Below are 16511 nucleotides of genomic sequence, written 5' to 3' on the forward strand. Positions count from 1 at the left end.
ACTTACGAATCATAGAATTTTTAGAGCTGGTCGTGAATCCTAGCTAACTGGTAGCCTATTAATTCCTAATCTTTTCATCACCTTGTCCCCCATGTTTTAAAATATGTTTGTCTAACAAAAATGATTTTAAAAAATTCATTTCCCCTTCTTATATGAATCGGATATATACAGCTGCCAATTAGAATTTCTGATCAGCAGAAAATAAACAGTGTCACTACACTGCCAGAACCTAACGCAAGAACAAATCAACATAATACTTTAGTTACGGAGCGATGATGTGAAGCCATACCAATTTTGGTTGTGTGGTTTCCATTAGGCTTTAATACTGAGAATAGCTATTGGGTGCTGCATCTGAGGACCCAGGGGTTCAAGGGTTCAAGGAAAACAGCTGCGTCAACCCCTTTATCTTCTATACAAGAACACTGAGGCCCAGGGAAATTAAGCAATAGAGCCCAAACCTGAATCCTGGTAAGGCTCTAAGATAGTCTCATGTTTGGGCTTGTCTCTCTGTTAGCATTCCTTAGCAGAAAACAGAGGCCTAAGGAACTTGGCTAGAAAATGTGGCTTTTTCTTATAAGGCAGAGACCCTTTATTGCATCTTCATCTCCAGAGGACCTAGCATAGTGCCTTACACATGGTAGGTGCCTATTATATCCTTATTGGGTGAGTGAGTTGCAGGGAGTAGTAGGGAGAGAGGTTAGAAGCTTGTTGCAGGTTCAGGGAGTAGAGTCCTAGCTGAGATACTGCCCTGGGCAGCTAGCAGGTAGCCTAGGGAGAATGACTGCCTGCAGGGAGAGAGCAAGAAGAGAGGGAGGAGCATGTAGCCCCAGATGCCTTCCTCAGTTTTTACCAGTTCAGTGCTGGCCAATATAGGAGGGCTCTCTTGGGCCTCGTTTTAGCACCTCTTTGCATTCCTCTTTTTGTCTTGGATTTCTCAGTGTTGGACAAACAAACCCTACCCTCTCCCCTGCTAGAAACTTTCAGTGGCTACCTGTTGCCCTCAGGAGAATGTCCAAACATACCTTGCAAAGCCCTTAATGATCTGCCTTCTACCAAATTCTCTAAAATGTTCCCCTTCTCTCTTGGCATTCCTCCTCCCATTCCCCATGCTGAGCTACTTGTAGCTCCCCTTTCTTGTCTCTGAGCCTTTATACAACCCCCTTCTACCTGGAACTCCCCTTCCCTCCCCTGTTCCTCCGAACTGGCCAATTCCTCCTTCCTCCAGGAAACTCTGATACACTATTCACCCTCCCCCACCCCAGATTGGTGCAGCGCCCACCCTTCTAGTTTCCCACAGTACAGTAGCATTTATCATACTGTTTCGGGAGAAACTGACAACCCAACTTCCAGCTTGAGGCTGCCCACTCCCTTCTATCAGAGAGACACAGTAACAAAGGAAGTTAATGTTGCTGTCCTTGGACAATGGAGGAGGAACCATCTAAAAATAACCTGGGTCAGGGAAAGCTGCCAGGATCTAGGGGGACTTTGATCCTGCCTCTCCCTCTGTTAAAATTGGAATGAGGTGTCCATTCTGCTACCACACTCTACGGTTTGGGGTATTACATTTTATGTGGAATTGTTAACTTCAGCACTAATATGGAGTTAGTTTATATTCCAAATTCTCCTTGAGTAGCTCTTAAATTATCCATGAACTTTTGTATATGCAACCTTACATCAGTTTCTCTGTCTCTTCAATAGGCGTTGTTGCTTTGTGGTTTTCAACTAATTGTCTTCTTTAAGGTATAGACCAACTTGTTAATATCTTCATGCCTGGTCACCTGACAGTGTATTTCACTTTGTCAGTGATTGGGAAACCCTTAAAATCATTCACATATCCCTCCCCCTCACACACACACACCAGTTTCTTTTCTTTTTTTTTTTAAGACTTTAATTTTTTAAGATTTTATTTATTTATTTATTTGAGAGAAGGAGAGACAGAGCATGAGTGGGGGAGGAGACAGAGGGAGTGGGAGAAGCAGGCTCTCCTCCAAGCAAGGAATCCAATGCGGGACTCAATCCCAGGACCCTGAGATCATGACCTGAGCCAAAGGCAGATACTTAACCGACTGAGCCACCCAGGTGCCCTTAAGATTTTATTTTTAAGTAATCTCTACACTCAACATGGGGCTCAAACTCAAAACCCTAAGATCAAGAGCTGCATGCTGCATTTTCTGAGCCAGACAGGTGCCCCTCCCACAGTTTCAAGCTTGGTCATGTCTGTTGCTTGTTTGATGCATTGGGACACTACACAGTATATGGTTGAATTCATGTAAATTAACTGTGGTACTCCCATGTCAGTGTTTCTTCACTCTTGTGTCCCCAGTGGGTGAGCCAGGGAAAGTTTCACAGTGGGGTGATTTTTTTTTTTTTAAGATTTTTTAAATGTTATTTGTCAGAGAGAGAGAGAGAGAGAGTGAGCAAAGCAGGGGGAGCAGCAGGCAGAGGGGGAAGCAGGCTCCCTGATGAGCAAGGAGCCCAATGCAGGTCCTGGGATCATGACCTGAGCCGAAGGCACACATTTAACCAACTGAGCCACCCAGGCATCCCCACAGTGGGGTGATTTTGAAGGCTGGGTGGGTGTCAGGTGAAAAGGAAGGGGAGGGGCAAAGGCAGAGGCACAGGCCAACGCAGGGAGGTGCAAAAGAGCTTGTGAGTAAGGGACAGTCAAAAGTTGTGTGAATAGTGGGGTGTCTGGCTGGCTCAGTAGAGCATGTGACTCTTGATCTCAGGGTTGTGAGTTCGAGCCCTACATTTGGTGTGGAGGTGACTTAAAAATAAAATCTATTTTTTTTTTTTTTTTAGAAGTGTGGATAGAGTAGAAGCAATGTGGGCAGAGAGGGGCAGGTAGGCTTTAGGGACCTTACATGCCACAGTACTAACTCTGTTGGAGATGCAGTTTCTTCATCTATTACAATGGGGATAGTACCTGCCTCTAGTCTGGACTTTATACTATAAGCTGGGGTGATATTTAAATACTTAACCATCAGTACAACCAAGTACAACTCAGTCTGAGGAAAACAACCAGCTGAGGGAAATCTTCTTGGGGGGTTAAATGCCCTCAGCTAGAGTGAAGGAAAGTACCAACACAGGAAAATCCAGCTAACCCTGGAAATGGTAGGTGCTGATGTCCTCTAGGATTTTGTCCACATCTCACTCCATACCCAAAGAAGCAAATTTTACTTGTCTTTGTAGATACATTGTTAGGTGGCAGGCTCAATGCCACCCGAGAGAAAACTGAACTGGAAAGGAAGGGAGGGGAGATGCTAAGTGTTTTATGTATTCTGTCTTTGATCCTCACCCAGTTTGGGGAAGTAAAGCATCATTAGATGCATCTTATTACCGTGGAAGTAGGCTTTGGTTGTTGGCTGATTCCTTAACAGGTGGTGAGAGGCCTTCTAGCCTAGGTCTCTATTGCTGTGAAGCATGCTCTTGTCTCTGTCACTCTGGGGTTCCAGAATCCTCCTCACCTTCAGCTTAAGATTCAAGAATACTTCCATTTCTCACTCCCCCATCCAGCCACCCAACCTGCGTTCAAGAAAAACAACTTGAAACGTATGTTTTATTTCACAAAAGAAGAAAAGGGGGAAAATGTGACAAGCCATAGCCATCCCCTAACAAACTACAAACTCTTGGAATACAAAATAAAAAGGAAATCCAAGCAGTCTTCGTGGGACAAAAATTTGGTTTCACAAAGCTGAAAAAATCTGTTACAAAGTCTCTGTTGTATAAATATAGTCAGTCTTATCTTTAATGTAGAGTCAGACCAAAAAAAATTGTCTTGGCATAAGAAATCACCCGGTCCTTGAATATACCACAATATTCGTTTGTCTTCCCAGCCAAATCAGGTGATGCGATGAGATGATGAGAATTACTTGGGTCTTCCAGTGCTCGAGGTGACCAAATGGGATTTAAGTATTTTGTCTCCTGAGCCCACACTACCTCTCCCAGTAGCCTGTGCAAACCACTATAGCCTTAGTTTAAGAGCTAAAGACTTTTCCCATATAAAGCCTAATGTGTGTCTGTTCTAAAATTGAGTATGGTGATGCCTGCACAATTCTGTGAATATATTAAAATCCATTGAATTGTACATTTTCAATGAGCCAATTGTATGGTAGGTGAATTATATCTCAATAGGGCTGTTAAAAAATACCAAATATGTCTAAGCAACAGGCAAACCCCAATATCATAACTCAGGAGCTCCTGGCAAGTCACAGGGAAGATCTGTAGAAGTCAGTACATGAAGGGATAGGTAAAGGGAGATGTTTAAAGCATTATGACCAAATCAGTGGAGTTTGAGGTTGCTCTGGGGGCATTCAGTTTCAAGATGTCAGAATAAAGAAGTCAACAGGGTAGATATTTTTTCCTACTGCTTCCAGAGTAGTCTGAGGACCTCGTATGGCTCTTGTCACAAAAGAAAGTTATTCAGTGGGAAAGCAGGTGCTTTCTGGGTGATGCTGAGGCTACAGAACTTTCGGCTGGATTCAGGAGCTAGGCGTCAGCATCCATCGGGAGAAATTCCAACGTCGCTACAGGGTCTGAGAGCCTGACTCCCACAAGAGGAGCACACCCTCCAACAAAGCTTCTAGATTTATTGAACCAAAGGGACTGCTGGCCTTCCGTGATGCTACTGTTAGAGCAGGGCCCGGTTCTCCCTGACCCTTTTATAGGCCACTGCCAGGGCAGCAACGCCTCATCAGATCAGCAGACCATTTTTTGGCAGACAAACCACTCTGAAATGCCATCCCCATTCTCTACCTACCCTCTGGGCACCAGGTGGCCATTCAAAAAAGGAGATAGGCACAACCAAGGGCGACTGGGCCCTTGACCAAGGGATGGTCATGCCAGCCTGACAGCAAGGGAGGGAGAACCACCAGGAGTAAGAAGAAAACAGGAATTTAAACTCTTGCACTGGTTTTGCCATTGTAGTTACTTGAGGTCCATCAATTATACTGGGTGTCAAAGTGGAGAGAAGGGGGCGCGGAGGGCACTCACTTTACTCACCTTTCAGAAGGGATGCTGCCAGAAATTGGGACTAGAAGTCTTTTTTGTGTTTTAGCACACATAAGAAATGAGAACAGGAAGAAGAGAAGGCTAGGGACTTGAAAGTGTGAGGTGTTCCGGTTCGCTAAACATCTTATTCAATTCCCCTCGTCTTTTCTCCGTGAAGACTGACCTGGTCCTCTGGCTGGGGTATGGGCTGGAGTTAATTCCGGTTTTGGCTGGCCTAGAAAATGTTTATTCTGTAGCTGGGCAGATGAGTTGAGCTTAGAAACAGACATCTTGACCACCTCGGGTCCATCCCATTGTGGGCTGGATCCCCCCCCAGTCCCCCATGGCCCCATTAAAACCTTGGCCTCCTCGTGGTCTTTCAAAATAAGATACCCCTTTCAAAGTAAGTTAATCCTGAGCCATAAAATATGGCTCAAGCCTCTACAAATGGGGCCCTCAAGGACAGGAAATCTTCCTTGCTGGTAGAAGGAAGGTCATCTCTGTGGGTAAAAGCAAGCAGAGAAGAAAGCTAGAACACCTGTGTTTGGGGCTTACCTGGTTCTCTTTAGTGTCATAGGGAGATGGTGGGACGTTAAAAAAAAAAATGGGGAGAACAGGTTCACCAGGGCTTTGGGCATTTTCTTGGTGCACTTTTTCATCCTGTGAGACTATTTATCACTGACTAAGAAAAAGGGAATAAAGTACCTAGTTTAAACAACAAAACAAAAATTCCTTATTGCCTCTCTTTGTGCTTATTGAGCCTTTTCTTCCCCAGACTTCCTCACCTTGCCCTCAGCCTATCCGTGAAACTCAAGGCTCTCCTTATCCAGGAGAGAAGAATCCAGGCTACCATGACGATCCAGGAGGGAACACCAACACCCTCCTTACACAGCCTCCCTCCTGAAGACATCATGAGCTGAGGGCATATCATCAGGAAAACTCCCAGCTGCTTCTGCCCTTAAGTAAAAGGACAGAGGAAGTTGCTTCTGTATTTGAGAAGAGAGAAATATTTTCCTTCCGGGCTATACGAATTACGAGCAGACGAAGCTATGGCTCTGGTGGCTGGACCATTCTGGGAAACAAGATGCAAGCAAGGGAGTGATATACAAACGAAGTGACGGTATATTTGACAGGTTCGAGGCAAGCAGAAAGGAGGGTTTGGGTACTCTATAAAAAAACCAAATATCTGAAATCCAAACTTCTTCTGATAAGGCCACAATGAAGAGATTTCCAGCAGGAAGCTGGCACCCAAATCGCCACAGGCTTGCAAGGTGATGCGCCCAGGGAGGAGGCGGGGGAGGCAGGGCAGTGCCTCTCACAGGTCCATGTCTGGGCCTCCTGAGGATGTCTTCAGTGGCACGGAGTCAAATCCATCAGGAGTCCTCTGAAAGAGAGATGGTGACAGGAGCTGGCTGCTGCACGGGGGCAAGTTTGGGGAACAAAGGAGAGAAATGGAAAATAGGTGACAGAAGGAACCCTTAAGGAATTCCTGCTTCCAGTGGCTTTGTGGAAACAGACATAAGATACCCTCTATTCTTCTTGGTCCTTTCAGTCAGTGAGAGGATAAGAAAAATCTTTAAAACCCCCTGCTTTGCATCTTTGCTGACTTCTAAAAGCCCAGAAAGACTCAGAGGTCCCAGGGTAAATTGTTCTCCCGTTGGTTAAACACACACACACCCCCCGAGTCACCCTGATAGGTTAGCACAAAGGGAATGAGATTCAGCAATCTAAACACCTACCTGCCCTCCCCTCACCGTCCCTCCAGTCCTCTCCTCTCTGGTCACCACCCTCCCACCCACACCTGTGTGATGAACTGGTTCAGGGCAGCAGCGAGGTGTGGGTTCTGGCGGACTGGGGCTGCAGAGGGCTGTGGCCCTGGAGGCGTTGCTTGGATGCTCTGTGCTGGCCCCACACCCAGTGACAGCGTTGTCAGCACGGCATTTATGAGCTTCAAATTTGCTCACCCACCCACACATACAGAGCCAACTCTCCCAGCTCCACAGTGCTCAGTGGTGAGCAGCGTAGACTTAGCTATGACTCAGCCCCCACAGGAAGGGGCCCAGACATCAAGGGACAGCACCCTCCACTGGTCAAAGGAGAGCCTTGCTTCTATCAGACGTTGATCCTAGAGATCGCCTCTTCCCCACCCTCCAAAAAAAAAAAAAAAAAGGGAAATGATTCTTACAACGTGGATGGTTCAATACTCCTTCTGGAAGTTAAAAGGCCCAAACAGTCCATCAACTGGAGTGCATGTTGGGAGAGAAGGAGCCTGGTCAAGAGCAGCCTTGGGCCCCATGGGAAACAGTAATGGTGTGGATATACAGAAGGCAGAAGCCAGGATTTTGAGGGTGGGGGGCTAGAACAGTAGGGAGGGTGGGGAGTTGAGTAGTGAGTGGTCCCTGAACAGTGTGGGACCATTCAATGTCCTAGGACTGGTGTCTTCTCCAGCCCTCCAGGCTGACCTCAGCACGCTGGCCAGCCTCCCTACCTTGGAGGTAAATGATTTGATCTTCCCGAAGAGTGACTTCTTGCTGGTAAAGATGAGGTCATCTTCCACGTCCTCGCCTTCCATGATGGCACAGCTGTCGGCTGCTGGCAGGTCGCAGTCCTTGAGGGTAGCATTCATCACCAGCTTGGAGTACTTGTACTCCAATCTATGACACAGGGGGATGGGAAAGATAAGACAACGAAATGTGGAATAAGGGAAGGGGGAGGGAGAGAGGCTGGGCTCTAAACAGGTAACCACAGGTAAGGAAACCAAAGCATAGCTAGGGAGTCTTGACTTCCAGTTCAGTGATCTTTTTCCCTTAAGGCTGGCTGTTTCTGTGTTCTCAAAGCTTACTAGAAATATGGAATCATAAAGTTATTATTTTAATTATTATTAAAAATAACAACAAATTAAGGATACTCTGCTTTTCCTTTGAGCATCTAACAGTCATTTATAGACTGCCGCATGGTACTGTCCCTGTTCAGGAGTCAGGATAGCCAAGGCATACACTGGATAAGTGGCTCAACAAGTCTCTGGCCAGAGTCACAGGGTCTGTGGTCAACTCCAGAGAAAAGCCTCATGGATTTAATTCTCAGATGTTCTCCTCCCGGTTCAATGATCCAGCCCTGTCCATCCCCAAACTCCAACACCCCACCATGTACTTTTGATTCTTTTTCCAAAAGTAACAGGTCAAGACGGTGAGCAGGATGGCAGTACAGGTGCCTGCAGAGATGCCCACTTTCAGCCAGAAATCGATCGTTTTGCAGATGGTAACTCTCTGCTCAGGCAGGGAGATGCCACCCGCGCACAGCTTTGGTTCTCGCCACACATAAGTAGTCTTCTGTGGGGAGAAAAACAAGGAACTCAGAGATCACATTCCCTTCTCTCCTGGGACATCCCCACGCAGAGAGACCCACCTGGATCCCAGCCACGCAGCTGCTGACGATAGTGTGGTAGTCAGCAGGGGAGCAGAGCGGACAAGCAGCCAGGCTCTCCCACAGGAAGTGGAAATTACAGCCATCACAGGTCCCGTCGGAACATGCGCTAGCAAAGCAGGAAGGAGACTTGAGTGCTTACTCACTGTATGGTGGGAAGAGCTGGAGGGAGTCCCATCATCTCGTAGCTTGCCTGCTCCATCCCCTCTTTGCCAAACTCTTAGCCCCACCACGATCCTTCCAACTAGTCCTTAATACACATTTTGCTCTCCGATGTCCCTGATGACAAGAGGCCTTCCCAGCCTCCACTGGGTTCTCTACCCTCTGCCTGTTTGTTTCTGCTAGCATCAGATGAGAGCTAATGTCAGGTGTCTGAGCTGTAGCATGGCTGCCCCAGCCAACCCCTCAGGCTCCTGTTCTCCCCCATGGACCTGTGACATTTTGCAAAAGTCACTTTGATGCAGCTTCCAGGGTCGGGGGTGTTTCAGGAATGGACTTCAGGTTGTGGATCTCTGTTAGGTACTTTACTGCAATGTTTACTCCAGCAAGAACAGTGGTCTGACGTTTTGACACTATTGTTGAGTCAAAATACCCTGCTTTGCTCCCCATCTCCTGAGCAGCTGCTTTCTAGAAACAGCATACCCCAAACCATCTTCCTCAAGACACTGGTGCCCCTCAACATGTTGGGGTCATGTGAGGGGGGAAAAAGGAGGTGGGGGAAGGGGATTATAATCAAATTGGTTCCAGAATTCTTGACTTAGTGCCCTCAGCTATTAAACTGAGAATTGGGTCTTTTGGTGGCGGAGAGATTCCTGGGATTCCTTACACCGTTACTCTTCTAGTAATAGCAAGGACACACTGTAAGAAATCCGCAAGTCTCATGGTCTCATTGAATCCTCACGACCACCCCCTGAGAGAACTTATTACCCTCATTTTACAGAGAAGGAACAAGAGGCCCAGAGAAGATAGGACATGTATCCATGACAACATAGCTAGTAAGTGGAGGGCATGAGTCCAGTAACCATTTGGCTGTGCCGCTGTCCCCGTAATGGTATGGGAATGTGAGAGTATCTTGGACTCTTCTTTCTGCCCCATTCTTGACATCAGAAGATTGAGAATTCAGAGTCCTGACTGGGTCCCCAGGAGCCCACTAATGGCTCTCAGACTGTTTTCTCTTTGGTTCTTGGGATGAAACAAATCCAAAGAAGGGAAACCTTGTTACACCCCTTTACCTCGGCAGCGACAGACTTCCAGGGGCGGGTTTCAGTGGGCTGCATCTGACACGGATGGTGGTTGATCTCCCAGAACTGCAGGACTGGGTCACGTCATTGGACCTGCAGAGAAAGCCAGCCCCCCGGGGGGTGGGGGAGGGGGAGAGAAGTCACTCCTCTGTTTCGCTGCAGAACCACTAGGTGAGTCAACATGGAACAGTTCCCTTGCTGGGGCAGTCAGGACTTGGGAGTGCACAGGCGTTGCTTTACACGCTGAGACAGTGGGGGTCAGGGAGATCTGGTCAAGGGGAAAGGCACTGGTCCAGGAAAGGCTAGCATAGGCATAACACTGGAGTCTCCTAAGGCAGGAAGGGAAGTCGGCCACAGATAATCCCGTCTTTCTCCCTGCCTCTGGGGCACACCTGCCCCAATAATACCCCAGAAGCTGGGATCAGTGAACTCCCAGCCTGTAGCTGTCATTGCTGGGTGAATCTGCTAGACACATCGGACATGTCCTGGCTTGACAAGTAGGTGGCTGGAGAGAGGGGTGCACCAGAAATGGCGAAGGGGCTAGGTTTCCCTTGCATCGGCCTGGTCTCTCATCTTCACCTATAAAAGAAGATCACGTCCGGTATTCCCAAGGACTCCGGGTGGAAAAGTTCAGCTGGGGAGGTGATTCCATCCAGAGTCATATCTGTTGTCACCCCTGCCGAATTAGAGCTCCTAATTAGTTGTCATTAGTAGCATGAGCCAGCAACCACTTCAATTCTTTCAATACCTGTCAACACCCAACCTTCCTCCATCTCCTCACACCCCCGACTGGCTCATGAAAGGGTGAACCGAGGTTTGTCAGAGGCCCCACGGGGCACTTGGCACCCCAGGATGGAACAGAGAACAGAGGTCAAGAGGGTGGGCCCCTCATCTGGGGCCTTTTTACCTCCAAGCCTGGTAGCCTCACTCTCTCTTACACACATACACGCTCACACAGGCTGGAGCGGTGGGGTCACTCACCGATAAGTCGGTCGGCCAGGCTGACAGGCTGCGAGGACACTCCAGCCTTGTAGCCTGTCACCTCCGGGGGGATGATGACCGCCTGGCAGACGTAGGCTGTGATGGATTTGGAGAAACCCGACTCACCCTCAGGGATCCGAAGGTCAGTGACGTTGTCGGCACACATGGACATTTTCTTACCCTGCGTTGGGGGACGTCGGGAGGAAGGAGTGGGAAGGAGTGAACGGTCACAGAACTCCCAGAGCGGGGGAGGGCACAGTGTTTTCACATCTGAAATTTCAGCCTTCCGTGGTATGTTGCAGTGGAATGATTTCATCCCAGATCTAATGACAAGACACATTTTTTTTTTTTAAGCTAAAAATAAGGCCGTGGTGTCCTAGTTTCTGGAACTCTGGCCCAGGGGTCGCAAGCCTTTTTGTTCTTGGAGTCACGTGGGAGCCTTATATGAGCGGGGTTGTGATGGTGGCAAAGGATTTGGAGCTCTAATCTACCAGCCCACCAGGTCAGGGTCTTCCTTATCCTGGCCAATTTTCTAGATAGATACTGAAATATAGAATGGATTCCCTGAAATTTCTGAACATCTGGCCTGGTTCACATTCCATCTGTGTCTCCTGTAGTGCTTGTCGTGGGAGCACCCTCCAGACAGAGATTCCCAGCAGTTAAAACAGACCCCACGACTAGCCTCTTCCCTGCCTTGAGACAGGACATCCTAGAAACAATCAGAACCTATTCCATTAAAAAAAAAAAAAGTATCAAGAGAAGAAAGTTTGTGTTTATATAGAGAACATGACAAGAAATAAAATACTCTGTAAGCACCTTCACGGTAGAGAACTCTGAAAGATGGTAGGAATAAGACTCCTTCTTCCTGGAGATTTTGTAATAGAGGAACTATTGAGATATTATTCCTTCAAAAATGTTAAATTTATGGAATATCAGTATACAACTTGTTTGCCAGTATAAAAAAATTTGTTGATTACTTTAAATTTAAGTGTATTAAACCCAAAGAATAAATACAAAAAACTAATTCAAAAAGATATGTGCACCCCAAGTTTACTGCAGCATTATTTACAATAGCCAAATTGTGGAAGCAGCCCAAGTGTCCATAGATAAATTAATGGATAAAGAAGATGTGGTGTACACACACACACACACACACACACACACACACACACACACACTGGAATATTACGTGGCCATAAAAAAGAATGAAATTTTGCCATTTGCAACAACATGGATGGAATTAGAGGGTATAATGTTAAGTGAAATAAGCCAGTCAGAGAAAAACAAATGCCATTATGATTTCACTCATATGTGGAATTTAAGAAACAAAACAAACAAACAAAGGAGAAAAAAAAGAGAGAGAGAGGGGGGCAAACCAAGAAAGAGACTCTAAACTATAGAGAACAAGCCGGTGGTCACCGGAGGAGGGGGGGATGGGGGAAACAGGCGACGTATGGAAGTGTTGAGTCACTATATTGTACTCCTGAAACTAATGTAACAGTATGTTAACTGTGCTGGAAATAAAATTAAAAGCTTAATAAAATGTTTAAAACGGGAAGTGTACTAAGCCCTTATGATGTAGGATTTTCAATACTCTGAATTTTATGAAGTTATGTCAGTTGCTAACCCTGGGGATTCTTAGTTTATTTTTTAGGTTGTAAGAAATAAGGGACACGAGAACAGAAAGAGACCTTTACGTTATGGTAAAAACAAAGAGCTATTTTGTCGTCGAACTGACAGTCAGCAGTGTGACAGTACACAGGAAGCATTTCTGAAAAGAATAAAGGAGCAAAGACCGAAAAAGGCAATCTCTCCAGATTCCCCATTTTCATCTCTCTCCCAACTCACTGAATGGAACTTTTGCTACATGGGTCTTGCTTTAATCAGTTTCAGTTTCTGAGTTATCACTAACTCACTTTGGAAGCTTCGTTTGAACTTCAAAGACTTGTAAAAGCAAGATCGAGACATGTATCTCTAATCTTCCATAGATTCGTCTATTTCTTGTTTTATTAAGATATAATTGCCGTAGAACATTGATTCCTTTATTTCTTGGCATGTTCTCTATATAAACACAGATCGACTTTTTTTTGCACGCTCCAGAAGGTGTAGAGCCTATGCTGTGTTAGGGTCTCACTGCCACACAGGGTCGCAGACTGGAGGCGCAAGATGCCCTTTATTTTGTAACATTTGAAACCATCCCTCCGACTGCTAATCCTGGCTTGTTTGTAATTTGGTTAAGTGCAGTAGTGGTGTGATTACTCTTTACATTTCTGTCTTTGAATTCTGCATCCAACGTATTTACAGCCGCATGAAATGGCTAAAGGTAACATTCTTTCCACATCCTATAAACCCTTTCACACTACTTTTTAAAAAACTGTCAGCAAAGGTTCTTAGAGATGAACTACAAACAATTTTATCCAGCCTTTCGAAAACAAATGACAAGTGCCATGATTAGTGAAGACTGCTTTTAAAAGGGAAAAAAAAACCTCCTTTGGCATTGTTTTTATATATTCGTTTTGAAAGAATAAAAGTCAGGTAGGAGTAAATGAGTATCTTCTCTCCAACACCTTTATTTTCCTAAATGTTTATAAGCCAAATGATTTAATTTTAGAGGAAAAGGTCCTTAGGGAGAATAATTATCACTTAGAAACGCTGGAGCTTTCTCATTTGCCTGCTGCCTGGGTTTTTGGCTTTGCTCCTGTGTCCTGGTCTCTGGCTCTGCCCCACTGGTGGCCCCTTTCCATAGGACGCCATCGGCACTCACACAGCTTACCTGGTTTCCGCACAGACTGAGGGTAAAGTGATGGAAATACTTCAGCCCTTTGGAAGTGAAGCTGGGCCCTCCAGCCAGGGAGACGGTGTTTGCCAAAGCCAGGAAGTTGTAGTCCAAAACCCTGGTCGGGGTGCTGATGGAGAAGGTGCAGTCGTTGTAGCACAGAGAGTGGATCTGAGGGGAAAGGGTCCGTCAGGCTGGCAGTTCAGGCGGGGCCTTAAGGGGACCACAGTGGAGAGTGGCAGCTAGTGTCCCCGGCCTGATCCAGCTCAGGAGTGAGGGAAGCAGATGCAAGGATTGGGTGAGCATTAGAATAAGGGACATGGGCCAGTGGGGGTTATGTAACATCCCACAGGTCACTTGTTAGCACATATGCTGTACAAACCCGACTCCACTATTTTTCAGTAAGGAAATCGGTCAGATTTTATAGCCTTGTCCCTATGCCTAGATGACGGAACTCTCTCAACACACAAGGTAGCCCCTTCTTGCTTTTAATCAGAAGACAAGGAGGGGCTAACCGGAAGAAGGTGTTCAGGATGGCAGAAGAGAAACTATAAGCCTTGCCCGCGCCCCATTTAAAAGTCACTGAAGGGGCGCCTGGGCGGCTCAGTTGGTTAAGCGTCTGCCTTCAGCTCAGGTCATGATCCCAGGGTCCTGGGATTGAGCCCCACATCGGGCTCCTTGCTCCGCGGGGAGCCTGCTTCTCCCTCTGCCCCTCCCCCTTGCTCGTGCTCTCTCTCTTTCTCAAATAAATAAATAAAATCTTTTTAAAAAAATGAAAAAAAGAGTCACTGAAGCCTGCCTCCTCTCTCCCAGGTTCTCTGCAGGACACTGAGCTTCGAAAGGGGATTTAGGGGGGCCTGGGTGGCTCGGTCGGTTAAGCGTCAGACTCTTGGTTTTGGCTCAGGTCTTGATCCCATGGGTCCTGGTCTCATGGGTCCTGATCTCCTGGGTTGGGAGACGGAGAACTACATGGGGATCTGTGCTTAGCGGGGTGTCTGCTTCTCTCTCTCTCTCTGCCCCTCCCCCACCACCTTGCTCGCGCGCTCTCTCCCCCTCTCTCTGGCATAAATAAATAAATCCCTAGAACTGGGGGGATTTATATCCCATCGACCCCATCAACCCCCTGCTCCGTTTTAGGATCCGCATTCAGCAGCAGCCTTATGCGACCGTCATTCCCTCCCGTAGCAGCAGAGGGAGCCCCAGGAGAGGAAGTTTGCCGCAAAAGTCTAGGGTGCCCGGGAGAGGTTGGGCGGGGCGGGGTCAGAACTGTTGCATTTACCACACAGCTAAACAGCAGCATTTGCGGACTGTATAATAATGCCTCACAGACGTCTGTGTGGTGGTGTGGTTGTGATAGGTAAAATACAAGTTCATTTAAAAAGCATTAATGAATACCTAAGAGCTTTTCGTCATAGTACCTTCTTAGCTTCAGAAAGTACATGGGGCAACAGCACTGTTTTTCTACTTTAGAAAAAAACCTCTAGGGTAAAAGACAGCAATGCCAGTTAACTGGATGTCCCAGCGAAGGTGGGTTGCCTTCCCAAAGGAGAGGGGGCCAACTCCCATGACAATAGGCTGGATCGCAGTAGGCTGAATGTGAGCCCAAGCTCTTACTCCTTCCCTTTAGGTCCCTGCAGAGATGCCAAATAACCCGCTGGACCAGACGGTCACAGATCACCCTAACCCATCCCTTGAAGATGAGACGTGTCCATAACTGAGGCCTAGACCCTGAAAACCAACCTCTACAGCTAAGAACTTGCCCTCCACGGTCACAGCCTGGGCGGGTGTCCTCAAGGACTCTAACCAGGGAGTCAGCTACAGGGAATGCTTGGGTATCAGCCCCTCAAGAACCCCACCCAGGTCCTGGCACCCTCTGAGGTGGTCCATCCAGAGGGCCAAGGTTAGGATGCGTGACACATTGCTGGCACCTTGTTGCTCTTGGTCCCTGGACCACAGGGCATGCAGGCCTGGATGCCATAAGGCTGGTGGGCCTTCAGGATTGTGTTAGGGGGGCAGGAGTGGCAGGTTCCTGAGTCCCGATCGATGTAGTAGCCAGCAGGACAAGAGGTGCAGGAGGAGCCCACGTCAGAGGCTTCCAGGGCACAGGGACGGCAGTAGGAGGCCACCCCGTCCATGACGTTGGTGACATTGATGGAGTAGATTTTGGCGATGTCATTGGTGTACTTCCTGCCCTGGAAACAAGAGGAGACAGGGCAGAGGCCTGAGACGCCAGCAGCAATTGAGTTCTCTAGAAACAGCAAATGACTACTTAACCCTCTTCACCCTATAATACTTGAGAAAAATCGTAGAAGCACCCTATTCTTTTTACTCACTAAGAGTAGCTCTCTGTGAACCTTTTGTGTCACACTAACCCAAGACTGACCTATTCTAAATGTTGTATAAAAATATTAAGTGCCGTGGGAGAAATATGCAGTAGATACCATTATATGAAAAAAGCGGGTCTCTTCCTTGTAAAAGGAAAAAAAAAGGTATTTGAACTTAGAGTGTCATCTTCCTGGGAAGTCGTTTGGACAAGGCTGGATGCTTCCCAGGGGCTGGAATAGACAGTTCTGTGCTTGACTCCTTCAGATCCTTCTAACCCTGGGGTTCTGAACCTCACACTCATACTTAAGCTAACGCCGAGAATCATCCTGGCTCAGAGATCTCCCTGGGAGCCAGGGGTCTGGAGAAGGGGAGGAGCTTACCGTCTCATGAAAAGTGGTCCTCTGGAAGGCCCAGGTGAAGCTCATGGTAGCATTCTCCTCAATGATATAGGTGTAGGACTGTTTGCCTTTGGAACCTTTCCATGTCTCCACGGGAGTGTTGGTCCTAGAATTCACACCCTGAACCCAAGACAGATAAGTGAAGAAGGCACAATGGCTGGGTGGCTGGTAGGGGACAGGGTTCCCACACTGCTGCCGTCCCAAGGGCCATCGCAGTCAGTCGGACCCATGTTAAACCGTAAAGTCCTTGATGGACAGTCTGGGCCCTTCCTCTGCGAAATTACTATGAACGGGGGTGTCAGTTGTGTTGATGCGCCAAAGGGGCAGAGGGGGGCCGACCCTCCCAATAATCCCTGGAAGCCCCATAGCAGACAAAGA

The 16511-nt window shown here is 47.3% G+C and overlaps 1 protein-coding gene across 2 annotated transcripts in view; it reads right to left on the reverse strand.

Moving 5' to 3' along the window:
- Window positions 1–3545: 3545 nt before the first annotated feature.
- The window catches only part of ELAPOR1 (endosome-lysosome associated apoptosis and autophagy regulator 1), a 33312-nt gene continuing 20346 nt past the window's right edge, over window positions 3546–16511 (reverse strand). For both annotated transcript variants that reach the window (XM_040626951.1, XM_040626950.1), the window contains 10 exons: window positions 16116–16253; window positions 15339–15602; window positions 13408–13581; window positions 10635–10815; window positions 10233–10329; window positions 9645–9746; window positions 8395–8521; window positions 8140–8318; window positions 7478–7643; window positions 3546–6373 (listed from right to left, as the gene is read on the reverse strand). In XM_040626951.1, the coding sequence (XP_040482885.1) occupies window positions 6305–6373; window positions 7478–7643; window positions 8140–8318; window positions 8395–8521; window positions 9645–9746; window positions 10233–10329; window positions 10635–10815; window positions 13408–13581; window positions 15339–15602; window positions 16116–16253 (1497 nt within the window). In that variant the 3' untranslated portion in view covers window positions 3546–6304. The remainder of the gene's footprint in view (window positions 6374–7477; window positions 7644–8139; window positions 8319–8394; window positions 8522–9644; window positions 9747–10232; window positions 10330–10634; window positions 10816–13407; window positions 13582–15338; window positions 15603–16115; window positions 16254–16511) is intronic.

This window comes from Ursus maritimus, unplaced genomic scaffold, assembly GCF_017311325.1.
Source record: "Ursus maritimus isolate PB19 unplaced genomic scaffold, ASM1731132v1 scaffold_12, whole genome shotgun sequence".
Lineage (NCBI taxonomy): Eukaryota > Metazoa > Chordata > Mammalia > Carnivora > Ursidae > Ursus > Ursus maritimus.